Here is an 18,040-nt window from a genome sequence, read left to right as displayed (position 1 = left end):
CCTGGATTAAAAGCCTGGGCTAGGTCTGTGGGTTTTCCATCGGCCGTTGCTTTCCATTCTATTAAATTCCCACAGCTCCATGGAGTAGGTAGCCTTCCTTAAACTCGAATCCCTGTGCATGCCTTTATTTCAATCATTCAAAAAATGACGATGGAGCGCCTTCCAGGTGCCAGAGCTGTTCTCAGTGCTGGGGCTTCCGTAGGGATCGAGTCGCCACTGTTGAGGGGGTGCAGCCTAGTAGGGGACAGGACCAAACAGCACGGCCTCTCTGAGAGCCAGCGACAAGCGTGGAGGGGGGGGGGGGGGGGCCTGGCTGGCTGCCGCTGGCGGTCCCGGGGTGACGGTGACGACGGGCTGGGCAGCAGTGTGCCTCCGTCCTGCAGGGGTTTTGGACCTGCAGAGGAGGTGGCACGGGAAGAAAACGTTCCGCGTGAGCAAAGGGACCGGTGGTGTCAGGAGTCAGAAACATGAGGGGCTCCACTCCAGCACGCCCCCGAACCACGAGCTAAGAGCTCTAACCTCCCTCCCGCCCCGATTTCTCCCCTTGCTATCTAGCGGCAGGCGAGCTGCGACGCAGCCTCATTCGTTAGGGTGGAGCGTCAGCAAAGGCAGCACTCCCACCCTCACAGCAGTCACGTAGTGCCCTCCGACTCTGCCCCCTTGCTTCACGCCCCGCCCACCCTCATCTAGGTCCCGCCCACCCTCATCTAGGCCCCGCCCCGCATTCTCCACAACGCTTCTCACGCTCGTCACCAACCCTAGCGTCGCCCCGCCCCACCTCACGTCTCTCCGCCGTACGTCGTTCCCAGCGCTCAGCACGCACGTCGCCCGATAGGCTCGGATCCCCGCCCCGTCTCTTCACGTTCCGCCCCGCCCTGCGTGGCTCCGCCTCACGTTTCCCGCCCCTCTGCTTCACGTCCCTCCTACTCGTCTTCAAAGCACTTACCCTGCACTTCGCCCCGCCCCGCGTGGCCCCGCCTCTTTACGTCCCGCCCCGCGACGGTCGGACTCTGCTGGCTCTGCCCCGGGGCTCGCTCGGTCGCCATGTGGGCGACTGCCCTCCGGCTGTTGGGGGTATCCCCGGGGCTCCGGGCGCTGCTCGGTGGGCGCCACGCGGGGCGTCTTCCCGGCGGTGCCCGAGGCCTGCATGGCTCACCGGTCCTCGGCGGCAAGAACCTGCTCAAGAAATTTGCCTCGAAAACCAAGTACGGCGCCCTGAGTGCAGGGGGCGGGGGGTACGGGCATGGAGGGGGTGCCCTCGGGGCGGGGGTGGGGCCCACGGCCACCGGCTCAGCGAGCGTAGCCTCGCTTGTCGGATGAGTGGTCATTGAAAGGTCACCAGCAGTTCCGCTGCTCCGTTAACATTTCGCCGTTTTCGCCGCCTGGCCTTTGTTCTGTGCTGCTGCAGGTGAGATGTCACGTCCCGGTAGTTAGCGAACGGCCTCGGATACCCCGAGAGCTGGACGTGTGCGTTGCTACTGGGCTGTGTCTTTAGGCCGTTTCAGCTGCAAAACACAGGAGCGCACCTGCAAATGCACTTGCCTGTAACCACGGCTGCGTGTCACCCACCATGCGGGCCTGTCGTAAGGGAAGCTGGAGTTCATACAGTTCTCCAGCTCCGATCCGCTACCACGCGGGCCGTGCTAGCTTCCTTTCCTTGCTCGCCTGGGACTTCCTCCCGCACCTGTTCGCGTAGCTGTTCCGCCGCCCGAGTCGGTCGCACACAGGGCTTCCTCGGGTAGGGCGCAGTGCCCCGTGCAGTCGGACAGGCGTGTTTGCAAGACTCTCCTTCTCTGCCCGTGGGAGGGAGGGACACTTTGGGTGACAGCCGAGGTGGAATTAAAGCCCTCTCCTGTCTCTGCCCCCGCCCCCCCCGCCCCCCCCCCCCCGCCATTGTCGGGTAGGTAGCTTCCCATTCTCATAACATCAATGTCAGAGTTTAGCCCCTTAGAAACCGCTGTGGTATTGCAAGCTTGAGCTAGCTTCTGTAACTTTTTCTTCTTTGATTTGCTGTCAGTGTCCAACACAGTTTTTATTTTCTTCCTGTAGAAAGAAGTTTTGGTATGAAGGGCCTTCCCTGGGCTCGCACCTGGTGAGTCGAGTGGCCACAATGGGTGCGAGGTTCCAGGAGTCTGCAGCCTGGTGGCCATTCCGGCCCCATAGTGGGTGGTGCAGGGTCTGTAGGAGCGGGCCTGGGTGAATTGGTGATGTGGAGTTTTGAGTTAAAAAATATTATCACCCTGGCTGGCGTAGCTCAGTGGATTGAGCTCAGGCTGTAAACCAAAGTGTTGCAGGTTCGATTTCCAGTCAGGGCACATGCCTGGGTTGCAGGCCATGACCCCCAGCAACTGCACATTGATGTTTCTCTCTCTCTCTTTCTCCCTCCCTTCCCTCTCTGAAAATAAATAAATAAACTCTTTAAAAAAATATTATTGACACCGAAGTTTTCCGGAATGTCATACCTATGATCAAATTCTAACATAGCAAAGTGCACTCGGTTTTCAGTGTGTGTGGGTATCAAACACACGTAGATACATTGTAAAAGTCTATGTAATGAATGATGTTGGTTAGGAAAAAACACTGTGTACTAAAAACCATTGATCTGTATTTTTTAAAATTTATTGACTTTAGAGAGACAGAGGAAGGAAGAGAGAAACATCAATTCATTGTTCCACTAATTCACTCATTCATTGGTCGATTCTTGTATGTGCTGTAACTGGGGATCAAACTGGCAACCTTGGCATGTCAGGACGATGCTCCAACCACTGAGCTACCTGGCCACGGCTGTATTGTACATTTTAAGAGGGAGAATTTTATTATGTGTTGATTATATTTCAGTAAAAGTTTTTCTTGGAAAAATGTGTACTGGCCATGATTTTTATATTGGAGGGATGGTAGATAAAACCTGGAAGGATCCAGCTCCGTAAAAAAAAGTGTATTTTTTTTAAATCTTCACCTGAGGACATGCCCACTGATTTTAGAGAGAGGGGAAGGGAAGGAGAGAAACATTGATCAGTTGCCTCTCATACCCACCCCGACCGGGGATGGAACCCACGACCTTCTGGTGTGCAGGGATGACACTCCAACCAAGCGAGCCACACTGGCCAGGGCTAAGCTAAGGTGATTGAGCGTAACATTTATTTCTGGTTTCAAGGTGTTCAAGGTCTTCTTCCCAGTGGCCTTTTTTTTTTTTTTTTTTTTGTAAGCTGGTACGAGTTTACCGCACAGGCTAACGTTAGCCTTTGCATGTGTTCTTGCTAACGCAGACTTACAAGCCGTCCCAGCTGGAGTTCCTGACAAAGAGCACCTCGAAGAAAACCAGGAAGGAAGACCACGTGCGCCTGAGGGCCCTGAACGGCCTCCTCTACAAAGCGCTCAGCGATTTGCTGTGCACTCCTGAAGTGAGCCAACAGGTCTATGACCTGAACGTGGAGCTGTCCAAGGTAGGCCGCGGGGCCACACCGAGAAGGAACGCGGCTGGGACTGCTAGCCCAGCTGCCGGGAAAGGGGCCCCGGGTCGCTCCCAGGGCCCTTGGTCTGGGTTGCAGGAGCATTGCTAAGTGCGTCCATTTGAGCACTAAAGACAGGTGGAGGGGGCGCGTGTGCTGCCACAGCAGGGGAGGGAGGTGTCTCCGACCGGACAGCATCGAGAGCCGGGTCAGACATTCGCACACCTGTGGGTCAGATACGTGGCTACGTCACCTTTGTCTTGGGGTAAAGCTGAAGGAGGTGACCTCCTGCCATCGGTCTAGTGAGAGTGAGTGTAGCTAAAGGGAAACAATGAGGAGAATCGTGGAGGTTGGGCGTTTTCCGTGAGCGCCACGGGGTTGGGGTTGGGGTTGGGGAGGGGCGGGTCAATGGGCCCCCTGTCATTGGCCGTGAGTGTGGTGCCTGCGACGGTGCGGCTGGAACACCAGCTCAGGTGGTGGGTGGAGATGGCCGTCGCACTAGCATTTGGCTCCTGCGTGGTGTCTGTCTGCGGAAAACCCACTGACGCTGAAGGGGTGGGGGGCCCTCAGGTGTCTCTGACCGCAGACTTCTCTGCCTGCCGCGTGTACTGGAGGACGCCGCTCCCTGCCGAGCAGAACGCGCATGCCCAGGCCACGCTGCAGAGGCACGCAGCGCACATGAGGTGAGGACGCTGAGCCGGCCCAATGTGTTTGCTCTTGCAGCGCCCGGAGTTGCCCAGCCTATTTAGTGATGTATTTTTGCTTTTGAGAAAAACTTTGGAAGTGTTTTTTTTTTACTTCACTGTGGTCCTGGATCCCTAGCGACCCCCGAGATCTTTGGAGGTGTTCTTCAGGTTAAAGCTGTTGTCACAGTGGGACATTACTTCCTTTCCCACTGTGTAGACGTTTGCACCAAAGCTCCAGTGGGTAGAGCTGTGGGCCCAGAGGCCCTGAGATCGGGGGACCTCCATGCTGCCTGCTTGCAGTAAACACAGGGCCAGTTTTATTTAAGAATGTCCTTGATGGATAAGCGAACGCTACTAATGTCATTAAACTCTGACCCTTGGGTATGGACCTGGTTCGTATTGTATGTGGTGGGAGTGTGCGTGGAGCCCTGTGGGGGGCCGGGCTGGAGTGGCTGTCCCTGGGCCGATGCTGTGCACACGGAAAGAGACACTTTTTCACTTGAAGGAGCAAGAGAACCAACCACGGTTTTTCAGATTCGGGTACTTTGACAGACGTTTTCTGCAAATGAGCCAAGTGAACCCATCACTTCAGGGAAAACAATTGATCATACTTGTTGCCAGTGAGAAAATTCAAGCCTTCAAGTAAAAATCAGATTTTTAGGCAGTGTTTCTACTGCTGCGAGTTTGGCAGCTTTCCAGCACGTGCAGCACCTTGATGAGACGGGTGGTGACAGGTGTCAGCCTCCTGAGGACGGCAGACCTTGGTGAGCCAGTGTCTCCTGACGCCCAGGGTGTGAGGTCACAGAACCACGTGGGAGGAAAGGTCAACTCAAATGCAAGAGAGCCCAGGCGTTCCTTGTGATGGTGCGGCGTGTTCACTGGTCTGGTTTCTGATTCCACGTTGCACCTGATCTTTAAAACACTGCCACGTGTTGAGTTTTTGTTTAGCACCAAAGAGGTCCACGCTTCTTGTGAGCGTGTTTAGACGGCCCTCTGTCTTCCAGTCACAGATCATACGAGGCCAGGTTTCCTTCTTGTGTTTCGACCAAAATAACATGGGAACAGATTGGATGCAGATGCAAATGTGGGAATCCAGCTGTCTTCCATTAAGCTGGGCACTACAGAAATCTGCAACTGTGTACACAGCGCCAGTCTTCGCAATAATTTTTTTAGAAAATCTATTTTTCATCGAAAATAAGTGAATTAATATATTTTAAATTCCTGGTATTAATTTCTAGTATGGTATACATTGCTGGATATAGCCCACATAAACACAAGCTCCCTGGGATCTTCAGTAATTTTCTGAGTGTAAAGCAGCCCTGAGGCTTTGAGAACTGCTGAGCTAGGTGGTAGCAGGGAAGTTACTCCAGTTTCCTCAGTCTTAAAATACCCCGACACCCGACCCGCCAGCCCTAGCAGAATTGGAATTCCTCCCTCCCACTGTCCTTGGCTTTCTCCCTGCTCTAGCCCCTCCCCCCTGTTCCCTGCACTGTCAGAAGGGGGCAGGTGCTGAGAAGTCAGAGTCGCACGGCAGCTGCCACACTCATGTCCCCGTGTGGCTCTCCTGCGTCGTGACCACAGACGTCCACCACAGTGGTGCCTTGGCGTCTGTAAAGTTGCTTATTAAAGGTTGGCAAGTGCATTCCACTGTTACATTTAACAGAAACAAGAAAGTGAGAAATCTAACAAGTGTCGCCGTAACAGTACTGTCCCCTGATTAATTTTTAGGTAGCTAGAAAATTCAGTTCAACAGAACGTCCTCTTTCCCCCCTCCTCTGGCCACCCTGGGTTTAGTGTGCTCCATGACCCACTGTCACTGAGCGGATGTGCTGTGTGTCACAGCCACATTGTCACCTTTTATCTCCCTGTCGCATAACTGAAGACCACAGAGATCACTTCTGTGTGGCACGGGGTGGTGGGTGGCATTGTTGTGCATATCCATCGGCTGTAGGAGGAAGCATTGACGGCGGTTAGTGACCAGCCGTGGAGCCCACGGCCACCGTGATGCCCAGGTGGGAGCCTCTGGTTAGATACTATTATTTAGACTTTAGAGGGATCGGCATCGTTTCTTGTCCCCTTTGTGATGTGCAGCTGGCTGGAGAAGGCTTCTGGGCTGACGTTTTCATCTTTGAGTAATGTGATAAGCAAATCTCATCTCTCATGTCTGTGTGAAATCGTAAATGTTTGCTTCCGGCACTGTCGCACCTCTCCTCCCACTGCCACCTGCCTCTGCACTCATGTGCATCCTCTCTCTCTAGGCATCTTTTGATGTCCCAGCAGACTCTGAGGAACGTGCCACCGATAGTGTTTGTCCAGGACAAAGGCCACGCAGCTGTAGCCGAGGTGAGGCCTCTAAACCATGGGCTCTTTGACGTGAACTGTTACGCAGGTCGGATTTCTAAGAAGATAATGTATACAGTTCTACAAACGAACACTGGGAGGGGTACAGATGATAAGTAAGACCCCACGCTTGTTCCCAGCAGAGGGAGGGGCAGGGCGGATTGGGAAGATTGTCAATCTCTCAGCAAAAGTTTAGTATTTTTATTTAAAGGTATTTCTTTGTCTGTGCTAATGTAGGAAATTGGAAAAAAAAAACCTTCCAGTCACCAGAGGTAGCCTTATTTTCTGACTTTAGTTTTTTTATGTTTATCTCTGTAACTCTTAACTAGTAAGTCAGATCTCCAGGTCTCGATTTATGAACCTGAGGCCGTCGAAGCCACCTGCTCTCACTTCCCTGGGTTTCAGCCCAGCCACGGCTGTTTCCCATCATTAAGGCTCACAAGGTTGACATGCTGCCCTGTGACTGTAACTTTTACAATTCCCTTGCCTGCTTTAGTTACAGGTTAATTATAAAGGTAAATATATGTAAATATATGTGTTTTAGTTTATTTATTTATTTATTTATTTTTAGAGAGAGGGAGAGGGAGAGAAACATCAATATGTGGTTGCCTCTCGAGTGCCCCCTACTGGGGACCTGGCCCACAACACAGGCATGTGCCCTGGGTGGGAATCGAACTGGCCACCCTTTGGTTTGGAGCCCATGCTCAATCTACTGAGCTACACCAGCCAGGGCATATGTGTGTGTGTATTTTAATCTGGTTGGTGGTTACCTGGTGGTTATTAAGGCATGTTATTATACCTTTAAAAAGCTTATCAAAAAAAGCCCTGGCTGGTGTGCCTCAGTGGATTGGGAATTGTCCTGTGAACCACAAAGTTGCTGGTTCAGTTCCCGGTCAGGGCATGTACCTAGGTTGCAGGTTCACTTCCCTGGGGCAGAGGTCCTCAGCCTTTTTGGCACCAGGGACTGGTTTCATGGAAGACAATTTTTCTGTGGACTGGGGTGGGGCAGATGGTTTTGGGATGATTCAAGGACATTACATTCAAACTCACCTCCTGTTATTCAGCCCGGTTCCTCCAGGCCACAGACCAGCACCAGCCTATGGCCTGGAGGTTGGGGACCCCCGCCCTCAGGCACGTATGGAAGGCAACCAATCGATGTTACTCACACCAGTATTTCTCACCTTCTCTTTCTCCCTCCCTTCCCCTCTCTAAAATAAAATAAAATATAAATATAAATAAAATAAAAGGATCCACCCAGGCACATGTGGTCAGACTGGGAGAGGGAAACCCTGGTGTGGCTGGAGGATGAGCCCTCTGCTCCCTTGCCCGCCCTGCCCCTCCCTCTGAGGTGGAGAACTAGCAGTCTCCAGGCCCCGCCTGGCTCTGTGGGTTCCTGTCCAGAAGAAGCCACTGGGAGGAGGGAGGTGCATGAGATGCGCGTTCTAGAGAGGCCCTTTCTCCAGAGTCTGCTGGTGGGTGTCTGTGTTGGAGGCTGCCTCGGGCCTGTGCAGCATCCGTCCCACTGTGCTTGTCCTGCTGCAGCCCACATGTGCCCAGAGGAGGTGGTGAAGGGCCTGGCTATGTGCCCCACTGCCAGGGTGGGTCCTGCAGGTGCCCGGAGCCCAGGGAAGCCCGGGTGTTGAGCGGAGGCGAAGTAAAGACTTGGTCTCGGCTCGGCTCGCTGTCGTGAAGTCTGTCTCACTGCAGGTAGAAGTAAGCAAAGGCCTCACTCGGAGAGGGTCTCGGATTTGCACAGATGAGTGTTTGAGGGCACGTTGTTTCCTGCTTGCCCTTGCGTTTGTGATAGGTTGAAGTCAGGCAATGGGAAAGCAGCTTGGATGGTCATAAACATTAAAGTTGGGAATATGGGTGAAACTTTGAGTCTTCTACCAGTTTACTCAGTGTCTTATGTTGGGTGCACTGTGTGGGAAGCTTGCAGGGGGCGCAATGGTAGTGGTGTTAACAGTTTCTCCTCCTTCCTGTACCTTCTCAGGACGGTCTCCAGGTCACTGGTGCGGACATTTCACAGAGGGGTGGTGATAAGCTCTGTCACACTGAGCCCATTACTGCTGGTAAACCCAGGTGCAGGGCTCAGCGTCACGGTCATCAGGAGCGTGGACGTGAAGCCACAAAAGTTCCGGTGTACACCCTGCCCCAGCGAGGCCCACCGGACAGCAGTGAGGACACTGCAGGTCTTGACCAAAGCAACAGGCCCCTGAGCTGTTCGGGCGTGGCCACTTTGGAGGAGGCTGGGGTCGAACCTTCAGAAGCTGAGTGGCCTGCGCCCCACCATCCCGTGGGGGTACCGATGGCGGTGGGAGGGCGTGTGTGGAGTTCCTGCGGACACCGGGCACGAGTTAGCAGCAGCTGAACGCGCTGTGGTGCAAGCCAGCTGTCCCCCTGCGCCCGCACCTCACCCCAGACGCCAAAGGAGAGGCCCGTGCTCTGGTTCTGTTTATAAGAAGAGCAAGGATGGGCGTGCTCGCCTTCGACTTTGGAAGTCAGAACGCCGGCTGCCTTCGGGCGGGCGTGGAGGAGGGCTTGGTCTCCAAACGTCTCACGCTGTGCATAGAGGGGCTTGTGTACTTGTCCTGTGCATCTTACACTTCAACCAGAAGGCGTTTACAATGGGATTTTTCATAACTATAAAGGAAAAAAAAGTCTAATTTTTTAAAGAAAATGCATGGACTTGGAGGCCAGTTTTGTGGTTTATTCTGTTTGCTTGTCGGCGCACTGAGAGCAGAGCGCTGCCTGGCGGAGTCAGTGGGGCCTGCACGAGGGGTTCCCTGCAGGATGGTCCGAGAGACACAGTGCGCCAGTGTTCACGTGTCAGAATTGGGGGCTGCATTTGGTTCTTTGATAACCCTTCTAAAATAAGCTTTATCGATGGGTGATCTCCCATCATGGGCACAGAATGCACGCCTTCCTGCCCACCCCGAGGAGCTGGCCCCTTCGCCCCCGGTGCACCTGATTTTCAGGCCTTGAGGACAGTTGCTTTGGGCCTCTGGCTCGAGCAGTGCTTCAAGACTTGTCCCTGCGTTTCCTGTGGGGGTGGCACCTTTGGGGACAGGTATCTGCCCTGGGAACACAGCACAGCGACTCTCCACCCATCAGCACCTGGTGGTCCTCTGCCCAAGTGAGGCTGTGGTGGGCAGCTGGACTGAGCGGAGACTGGCAGCATCCGTGGGCACCTGCGGGCTGGGAGCGCCCGGCCTGGTGGGGTCAGCGCATGCCTGGAGCGCTGCGGGTCGTCCCTCCTTCGGTGATGCCTTCGGTTCTCGCGGGTTGTCTGGCTGTGCAGCTGCATGGTCCAGTCCACATCCCTGGCCAGAGCGCGCGTTGCAAGTCTTTCCTCCCCGCCCGTCCACGGTGTGCAGCGTCGCCAGTCCTGTGCTCAGACACAGTCCCCAGGTCTGCGTCCTCAGACGTCCAGGGCCGTCCCCGGTGCCGTGGTGACTCCGCACTCCGGCTCCAGGGGACACGCTCTGCCGGCCTTCCCCTCCCCACGCCCCCAGCGCGTCCCGTGCGGCGGTGCAAGTTGCCTGGGCAATTCGGCTGACGTCCAGCTGCTGGCTCATAACTTTCGCTTTTACACGTTTAAATCCAGTTTTAATATGTTTCATATTTTTAAATCCAGTTTTTAAAAACTTCATCATTAAAGAAACGTGGCTGTTAGAACAACAGCTCTTTGAAAGGGGGCGAACGCACTCAGTGCCCGGAAGTTGTCACCTCCGGGAGTGACGTCAAGCGGCGCCGGAAGGGACCCATGGCGGTCGCGCATCCCTCTGACGTCACGCCGCACGATCTCGCGTGCTGAGGGCCTTCCTTCCTGTTCCTCTCCAGGTGGACCGGTTACTGGCAGTCGCTGATCTGGGACCGGCAGATGAAGAAGACCTTGGAGGCGGGGACCTCAGGTGCTGCGTGTGGGCGTGCGTCCGGGCCTCCGGCGGGCGGGCGGCGGGTGTGGCTGCGCGGCTGCCCTGGCGCCCAACCGGGTCTGCGGGCGGGCGGGCTGCGCGGCCCGGCGGCGCCTGGCTACAGGGCCCCTGCACGCCCTGGGGCTCTGGGCATCCTCCCGTGGTGCTCGGACCTCTGGCCGCTGCGGACACTGCAAAGACTCGTAGGTCAGGGCTGCGTGCTGCAGCCCTGCGAGCAAATGCTCGGCCGTGCGTGGGGCCTGCATTTTGCGGGGAGGCTGACCGCCAGCAGTGAACGTGGAGATGCATGCGGTGGGCAAGGTGACCTTGCAGGGCGGGCCTCGGAAAGGGTGGTGAGGAGTTGGGGGGTGTGGAGGGGCCGGCCCAGGCAGGGGAACAGCCCGAGCAGGCTCGCGGCCTGGGGTCCGAGACCGGCTGCACCGCCTCCCCCGGGCTCTGTTAGGACCCCAGCCTGCCACGTGTGCTCTACTCCGGGGCCACAGGGCTGAGCAGAGGCTCCGCGCTGCAGTGAGGCACTGTGTCTGGGACCAGCGAGGAGCCCGCGGCGGGTGGCGGGGGGAGGGGCGGCGGGGGGCAGGTGGGGGCCAAAGCTGTGGGCATGGGGCCTCTGTAGTGGAGAGTTGGAGGGTTCCGAGGGGCGACACGGCAGGATTTCGGGAGTAAAGGGTCCTCCCAGTTTGCTGTCGGCGTAGAAGCTTCTCCTTTGCTTTGGTTCATCAAGTCGGCTGAGTATCAAAGGTCCCACCCGCAACTGTTTCACAGGGCATTGGCCAAGTTTAAGTGGGGGAACAATTTAAAATGTGTTTAATGACAGTGCAGACAGCAGCATCGGAACTGGGATGGCCAGTGCCACAGGCAGGTGCCACCGGTGCCCTGGGTGGTCCTGGGCTGGAGACCGTCCGCACTGTGCCGTCCTCGCCACGGGCCGCAGGCCGCTGCCCGGTGTGAGCATGGCTCACGTGCATGGGGTGCGGGGAGGTGCAGCACCAGGCAGCCCGGGCGCCGCACTCAGTTGCTCCGGCGCTTCATCTGTGCTTCTCCCCTGCAGGGAGCTCGAGGCCCCAGAGGCCCCCTCACCACATGACATCCCGGGGCCTGCCGTGCCCTCCAGTCTGTGCGGGATTGATCACAAGGCGCTCCACAAGCAGATCGCGGAGTACAAGAGGAGGAAGGAGAAAGGGCGCGAGGGCGAGAGTGAGAGCCCGGCCTGCCCGGGGCTGGAGACGGCGGCTGAGCTGCGAAGGGCAATGAAAAGGCGGAAGAAGGCCAGGCCCCGCAGGGCTGAGGAGCTCTCCCCCAAGGACTACCCGTGGGAGCTGGCGGGTGGGGACGACCCGGAGGATGGCAGGGCCCTTCCGGAGGAGCTCGCCCTGGGGTGCGAGCGGGAGTGCGGACAAGCAGAGCCGGACACCGAGGCAATGCGAGGCGGGGGCAGGAGGACCGAGGCGGCTGTCGGGGGCCACGACGGGCGTGGGTTGTGAGGCTCCGGCGCTGCCCCATCGGAGTTCTGCTCTGGGAAGCACCGTCAGCTCTGGCGTGTTCGCGGGAAGCCCGTGGTGACTGGCGCCCAGGTGCCCTGCCCTGTCTCTCCCCTGCCCTGCTGCTGCTGCCCTGTGCAAGGTGAGACGGGTGATGAGCAGCTGGGTCCTCATCACCTGCAGGTTTGCTCCTGGCTGGAGTCCCGGCGACCCCCAGGCACACTCACTCTGGGACGCACCCACAGAGGTGGGGGTTCAGAGTCCCGGGACACATGCGTCTCCACAGAGGCTCCGGCATTCCTGTCCTGCTGCGAATGGCTGCTTTTCACGGTTGGTTTCATGCCGCGTTGTCCACATTTTTGTCTCTTTAATCCTCACCTGAGAGTATGTCTGTCCATTTTAGAGACAGAGGAAGGAGAAAACCTCGGTGAGGGAGAGAAACACACCAGACCAGGGATTGAACCCACAACCCAGGGGTGTGTCCTGACCAGGAGCACAGATGTTCCCGGTGTATATGAAAGCAATTTGGTTTCCGTCTGTCTTTTTAAAAAACACTTTCAGTGGCTGAAGGCAGAGCAGAAAAATTCTAGCCTGCAATATTTCATTTATCTCTGGATAATGCTAAGTTCTGTGGAAGGAATGCCCCATGACCCCATTTTTATAAGACTCACTCACGCATAGTGCCTCTCAGCACGGAGCACGAGAAAGTCACACTCGGCTTTTAAAAGACAGCTGTTCTGGGAAGAACTTGTGCGGAACTCTCAATAAATATGTGTCCAGTAAAGCCTCTTCACTCTGCCCCAAACAACACGCCTCCCTGTGCCTCCGCTTTGCGTGCAGACGCTCGGGCCCTGGGTTTGCGAGGGGCTCGATGTGGGGTGAGTCAGCCGCCTGAAGCAGAGAGGCACCCTGTTCCTCCAGCAGAGTGACTGGTGTGGCAGAGGCCTCTGTGCCCTGCAGGCTGGTCCTTCCCTCTAGGCAGGTCGAATTGCTGGTGTTGGTCCCTGCTCAGGCCCATGACTTGCACATTGGCACATGGGCTGGATGCCTGCCTCACGCGGCATTGGGGCCGAGAAAGTTTGCGAGGGGTCAGCTGCCACCTTCTGCCTCCCGTGCTCCAACACTAGGTCTTCCAAGCAGTTTTATCAGACTGTGTTAATCTAGGTGGGAAAGCCCAGAGTAATTGCAAGTGTGTTTTAGTTACCAGAAGAAGAAAAGCAGAGGAAGAATCTCTGAGAAATGACAAGATTCACTGCAGATTTTGCCTGAATCCTATTCATATAAACCAGCAAAGCATGAATGTGTGCTACATACAACCTCAGAACACTGTCCTAAAATGTGTGTGAGTGTGAGTGCCCATGTGCGTGAGCCTGTGTGTGTGTACCTGTGCTTAGGCCTGCAAGGTCTTAAGATACAACAGTCATGACAGGCACTCTTGCCCAGCCTGTGCCACCAACAGGTGTCTTGTGGGTTTGGCTCCATCTGGGGAAGCCCCACACCCGTCGAGGTCAGGGACACAACCCACAATGAGAGGAAAAAAAGGACAAGAAGACGGCAAAGGCTGCGGAAGGATCACAATCTGATTTCCAGAGTTAATACACTGCAACAACAAAACTGTAGAGAAATACGAAAGTATGGCCCATGCAAATGAAAAAATCCACAGAAACTGTCTCCTAAAAAGTTCTGGAGGTAGATTTACTGGACAGAGACTTTAAAACTGTCTTAAAGTGCTCAAAGGGCTAAACATTAGAGCAAGTCTAGAAAATGATACATGAACAAAATGAAGTTAGCAACAAAGAAAAAACAGAAACCATACAGAAATTTTGGAATGAAATACTCGAAATGAAGTATTCGCTAGAGTGATTCAGATGCAGATTTGAGCAGGCACAAGAAAGAAACAGAAACTGAAACAAGATAATCAAAATTATAGTCTAGGGAATGGGGGGAAAAAAAGGATTGGCGAGACACCAACAGAGCCCTAGGGACTTGTGGGACACTGGAGCAGACCAGCGTGCTGGGGGAGTCCCAGGAAGAGAGAGGAAGGGGTAGAGAGAATGTTTAAAGAAAGAATGGCTGAGACTTTCCCACATTTGATGAAAGCTCAGTGTGCTCCAAGGAAGATGAACTGAGAGACACATAGTGAGACTTGTAAAAGCCGAACGCAAAGAATCAAAAGCAGCGAGAGAGCGAAGCATCACATGCGAGGGATCCTCAATTAGATTACATTTCTCATCAGAAACCTTGAAGGTCAGGAGGTGGTGGGCTGATATATTCAAAGTGGTAAAAGGGAGGAAAATCAACCAAGAGTCCTATATTTGGCAAAATTGTCTTCAAGTGAGGGAAAAATTAAGTTATTCCCAGGTAGAAGCTAGCAGTTTGTGACAGCTGGACCTGACCTGCAAGAAAGGAGTCTTAAAAAAAAAAAGTTTTGCAGGTGAATTGACAGGGTTCTAGAGAGTACTTGAAGCCTTATGGAGAAATACAGATCTCACAGGTAAATGCCTGAACAATTATAAAAGTTCTAGTGAAGAGCAGCTTGTAAGTACTCTTGCTTTTTGTATGATTTAAAAGAGACCAGTACATTTTAATAAATTAATAGTGTAGCCCTGGCTGGTGTGGCTCAGTGGACTGAGCATGAGCCTGCCTGCAAACCAAAATATTGCCTGTTCAATTCCCAGTCAGGGCACAGGCCTGGGTTGTGGGTCAGGTCCCCAGTAGGGGGTGCAGGAGAGGCAACCACACATTGATGTTTCTCTCTAAAAATAAAATCTTTTAAGTAATACTATAAAAGCTAGTATGATTGTAACTCCATATTTTTTCCACATAATTTAAAGGACTACAGCATTTAAAAGAGTTATTAGTTTATGTTCTAGGGCACATGATGTACATATATGTATCTTTGTGACAACAGCCAAGAGGTCAGGGACATAGCTGTTAGAGTTTGTGTGTCCCTGAAATTAAGTTGGTATAAATTCAGAATGTTACAGTTTTAGGATGCTAAATGTAACCCCAATAGTAACAACAAGGAAAATAGCTTTAGACTATGTATAAGGAAATATATAAAATAAAATGAGAAAGGAATTGAAATGTTTAACTACAAAAAAACCCACAGAGTAATGCAGGAAATGAGGGATAGAGAAAGCTGTACAGCATACAGAAAAGAAACAGCAAAACAAAACTGTGAGTTAAAAAGAAAACACTGTCCAACCATATGCTGTCTAGAAGAGATTAACTTCAGATTCAGGCATAAACTGACTGAAAGTGAAAGGGCGTAAAAAGACATCCCGTGCAAATAGTAACCGAAAGATACCACCGTTGGCTACACTGACACCAGGCAGAAGTGACTTCAAGTGGAAAAAGTTACTTGAGACAAGGGAGGATCTGTATTAATAAAAGTTTCAATAAAGGAAGATACATGGTAAACATGTAGGCTCTTCATGATGAACCATCAAATATTAAGAAAAACTGACACAAGTGACAAGAAACTTCTGACGTAACAACGGGGACTTCAGCACCCCTCTCCCAGTGATGGACAGGAGACCCAGACAGAAGATGGTGAGGAAGTGGAGGACTCACAAGTGCACTACATGCAGCAAACACGTGGCACACACGTGCTCACATGTGCATGAGGCATTCCACAGGAGAGACCATCGGGCCTCAAATTAAGTCCCAGTAGATTTAAACACTCCTATCATGCAATATCTTCTATGAACATAATGGGATAAAGTTAGAAACCAACAAAAATAAAAATGGAAATTCAAATCTGGGAATTGAACAACATACTCTTTTTTAAAAATGTTCACTGCAGGGATGGGTGGTGAGGATTTTTTTTTTCATTGCTTTTAGGAAGGAAGGGAGAGAGAGACATTCATCAATGTGAGACAGAAGCATTGATTAGTTGCCTCCCGTTTGCACCCAGGTATATGGGAGGTTGAACCCACAACCTAGGTATGTGCCCTGACCTGAAATCAAACCTGCAAACTTTTGGTTATGGGATGATGGTCCAACTATGTTCGCTACAGCAGCCAGGACTAACAACACACTTGTAATCAGTGGATAACATAAACCACAGGGAAATGAGAAAACAGGTGAACGAAAGCGAAACAACAACATAGTGAAACTTAACAGACATGGTGAAAGCTATGCTTCCTGGGAAATTTATAGCTATAAATACGTGAAAAAAAGATGTCAAATCAACAATGTAACTTTACAATATGAGGGAATAGAAAAGGAACAAATGAAGTCCAAAGCTAGCAGAAGGAAGTAAGAAAAGAGCAGAGATAAATGAAATAGAGAATAGAAAAACTGCCGAATATCAATGAAACTAAACATTCCTTCAAGAGGGGCAACAAAATTGACAAATCTTTAGATGAAGTAAGAAAAAATGTTCAAATTACTAATATCAGAAATGAAAGTGGGGCCAATACTACCTATTTTAAAGAAATGAAAAACATAATTATACAAAATTGTACACCAGCAAATTGGAAAATTTCAACAAAATGGACAATTTCCTGAAACAAAAGCCTACCAGGACTACACCATGAAAAATCAGAAAGTCTGTAGAGATCTGTAACAAGTAAGAAGATTGAATCAGTAACCAAAAAATCTCCCCAAAACAACGAAAATTACCTGGACCCGATGGCTTTACCTTGTACCAAATGTTTAAAGACAACGAATACCAATCCTTCTCAAACTTTGACAAAAACTTGAAGAGGAAGAAGCATTTCTTAACTCCTAAGAAGCCAGCATAACCCTGATTCCAAAAGCCAAAGACACTACAAGCTAAGAAAACTACAGACCAGTATCTTTATGAACATTGATGTGAAAATTCTAGCAAACAGAATTCAACTGTGCATTAAATACATTACACACCATGACCAAGTGGGATTTCTTCCTGGGATGCAAGATTCAACACATTAAAAATCAAGTGATATGCCATGTTGACAAATGGGAAAAAAAACATGATCATCTCAATTGATGCAGAAAAAGCACTTGACAAAATTCAATACTTGCATGAAAAATAACAAAATAGGAATAGAAGGAAACTATCTTTTTTAAAAAAGATTTTATTTATTTATTTTTAGAGAGGGAAGGGAGGGAGAAAGAGAGAGAAACATCAATGTGCAGTTGCTGGAGCACATTGCAACCCAGGCATGTACCCTGACTGGGAACTGAACCTGCGACACTTTGGTTCGCAGCCCACACTCCATCCACTGAGCCACGCCAGCCAGGGAAGGAAACTATCTTAATATAACACAAGCCGTGTATGAAAAACCTCCAGCAGATGTGATAACGGTGTAAAACTGAAGGCTTCCCTTCTAAGATCAGTAATAAGACAATTATGTCCACTTTTACCACTTCTGTTCAACATACCAGAAGTTCTAGCCAGACCAATTAGACAAGAAAAAGAAATACAATTACAGCAGATTGGAGAGAAAGAGGTAAAGTGACCTTTTTGCAGATTATATGATCTTATGTCTAGAAAATCCTGAAGACTCCACACAGAAGCTGTTAGCTCTAATACATGAATTCAGCAAATAGCAAGATATAGAACAATATAAAAATAATCAGACATTTCTATACACAATGAACTTTCTGAAAAAGAAATTATAAAACAATTCCATTTACAATAGATTCAAAGCAATAAAACACTTGGGAGTTAACTCAGCCAAGGAGGTGAAAGACTTGCCCAAAGAGAACTACAAGAGAGTTCTGAAGAAAGTAAGAAGACATTAATACATGGAAACACAGCCCGTGCTCATGGACTGCAAGACTTCGTTACCTAATTTCCATCGCCCGTCATAAGAACCTAGGGAAGCGATCGTAAAGGGATCTCTGTTTCGACTATGACTGTATTCAGGTAGTAGGGCCACGAGGCTGAAGTGGCTTCAGAAAGTAACCTCCGTCTGCTACGCTCCCTTGTGTTGGGCTCAAGATTCTCTCTCATCCACATTTATGGCTTCACTTGTCATCCATATTACAGTGCCTTTAAATTCGTATTTCTGCCCTGGGCTCTCTTATATCCAGACCTGGATTTCCAACCATCTATTTGACAATAACCCCTACAGATCTCAGCAGCCACGGTCAACGTGGGTGAAGCAAATCTTGTGACCCCTGGTCCTCCCTCCAGCGTGTCCACTCCATCCTCA

General features: G+C 51.7%; 1 protein-coding gene across 1 annotated transcript; it reads left to right on the top strand.

Moving 5' to 3' along the window:
* The first annotated feature begins 978 nt into the window (after positions 1 to 978).
* On the top strand, positions 979 to 14,182 carry RBFA (ribosome binding factor A). The gene is made up of 7 exons (XM_028524928.2): positions 979 to 1,205; positions 2,050 to 2,092; positions 3,267 to 3,443; positions 4,020 to 4,132; positions 6,394 to 6,478; positions 10,319 to 10,389; positions 11,462 to 14,182. The coding sequence occupies exons 1-7, from the start codon at positions 1,045 to 1,047 to the stop codon at positions 11,892 to 11,894; spliced, it is 1,083 nt and encodes a 360-aa protein (XP_028380729.1). The 5' UTR covers positions 979 to 1,044; the 3' UTR covers positions 11,895 to 14,182.
* The last annotated feature ends 3,858 nt before the right edge of the window (positions 14,183 to 18,040 follow it).

Source organism: Phyllostomus discolor, chromosome 9, assembly GCF_004126475.2.
Source record: "Phyllostomus discolor isolate MPI-MPIP mPhyDis1 chromosome 9, mPhyDis1.pri.v3, whole genome shotgun sequence".
NCBI lineage: Eukaryota > Metazoa > Chordata > Mammalia > Chiroptera > Phyllostomidae > Phyllostomus > Phyllostomus discolor.
This window is presented reverse-complemented; position numbering and strand designations above follow the sequence as displayed.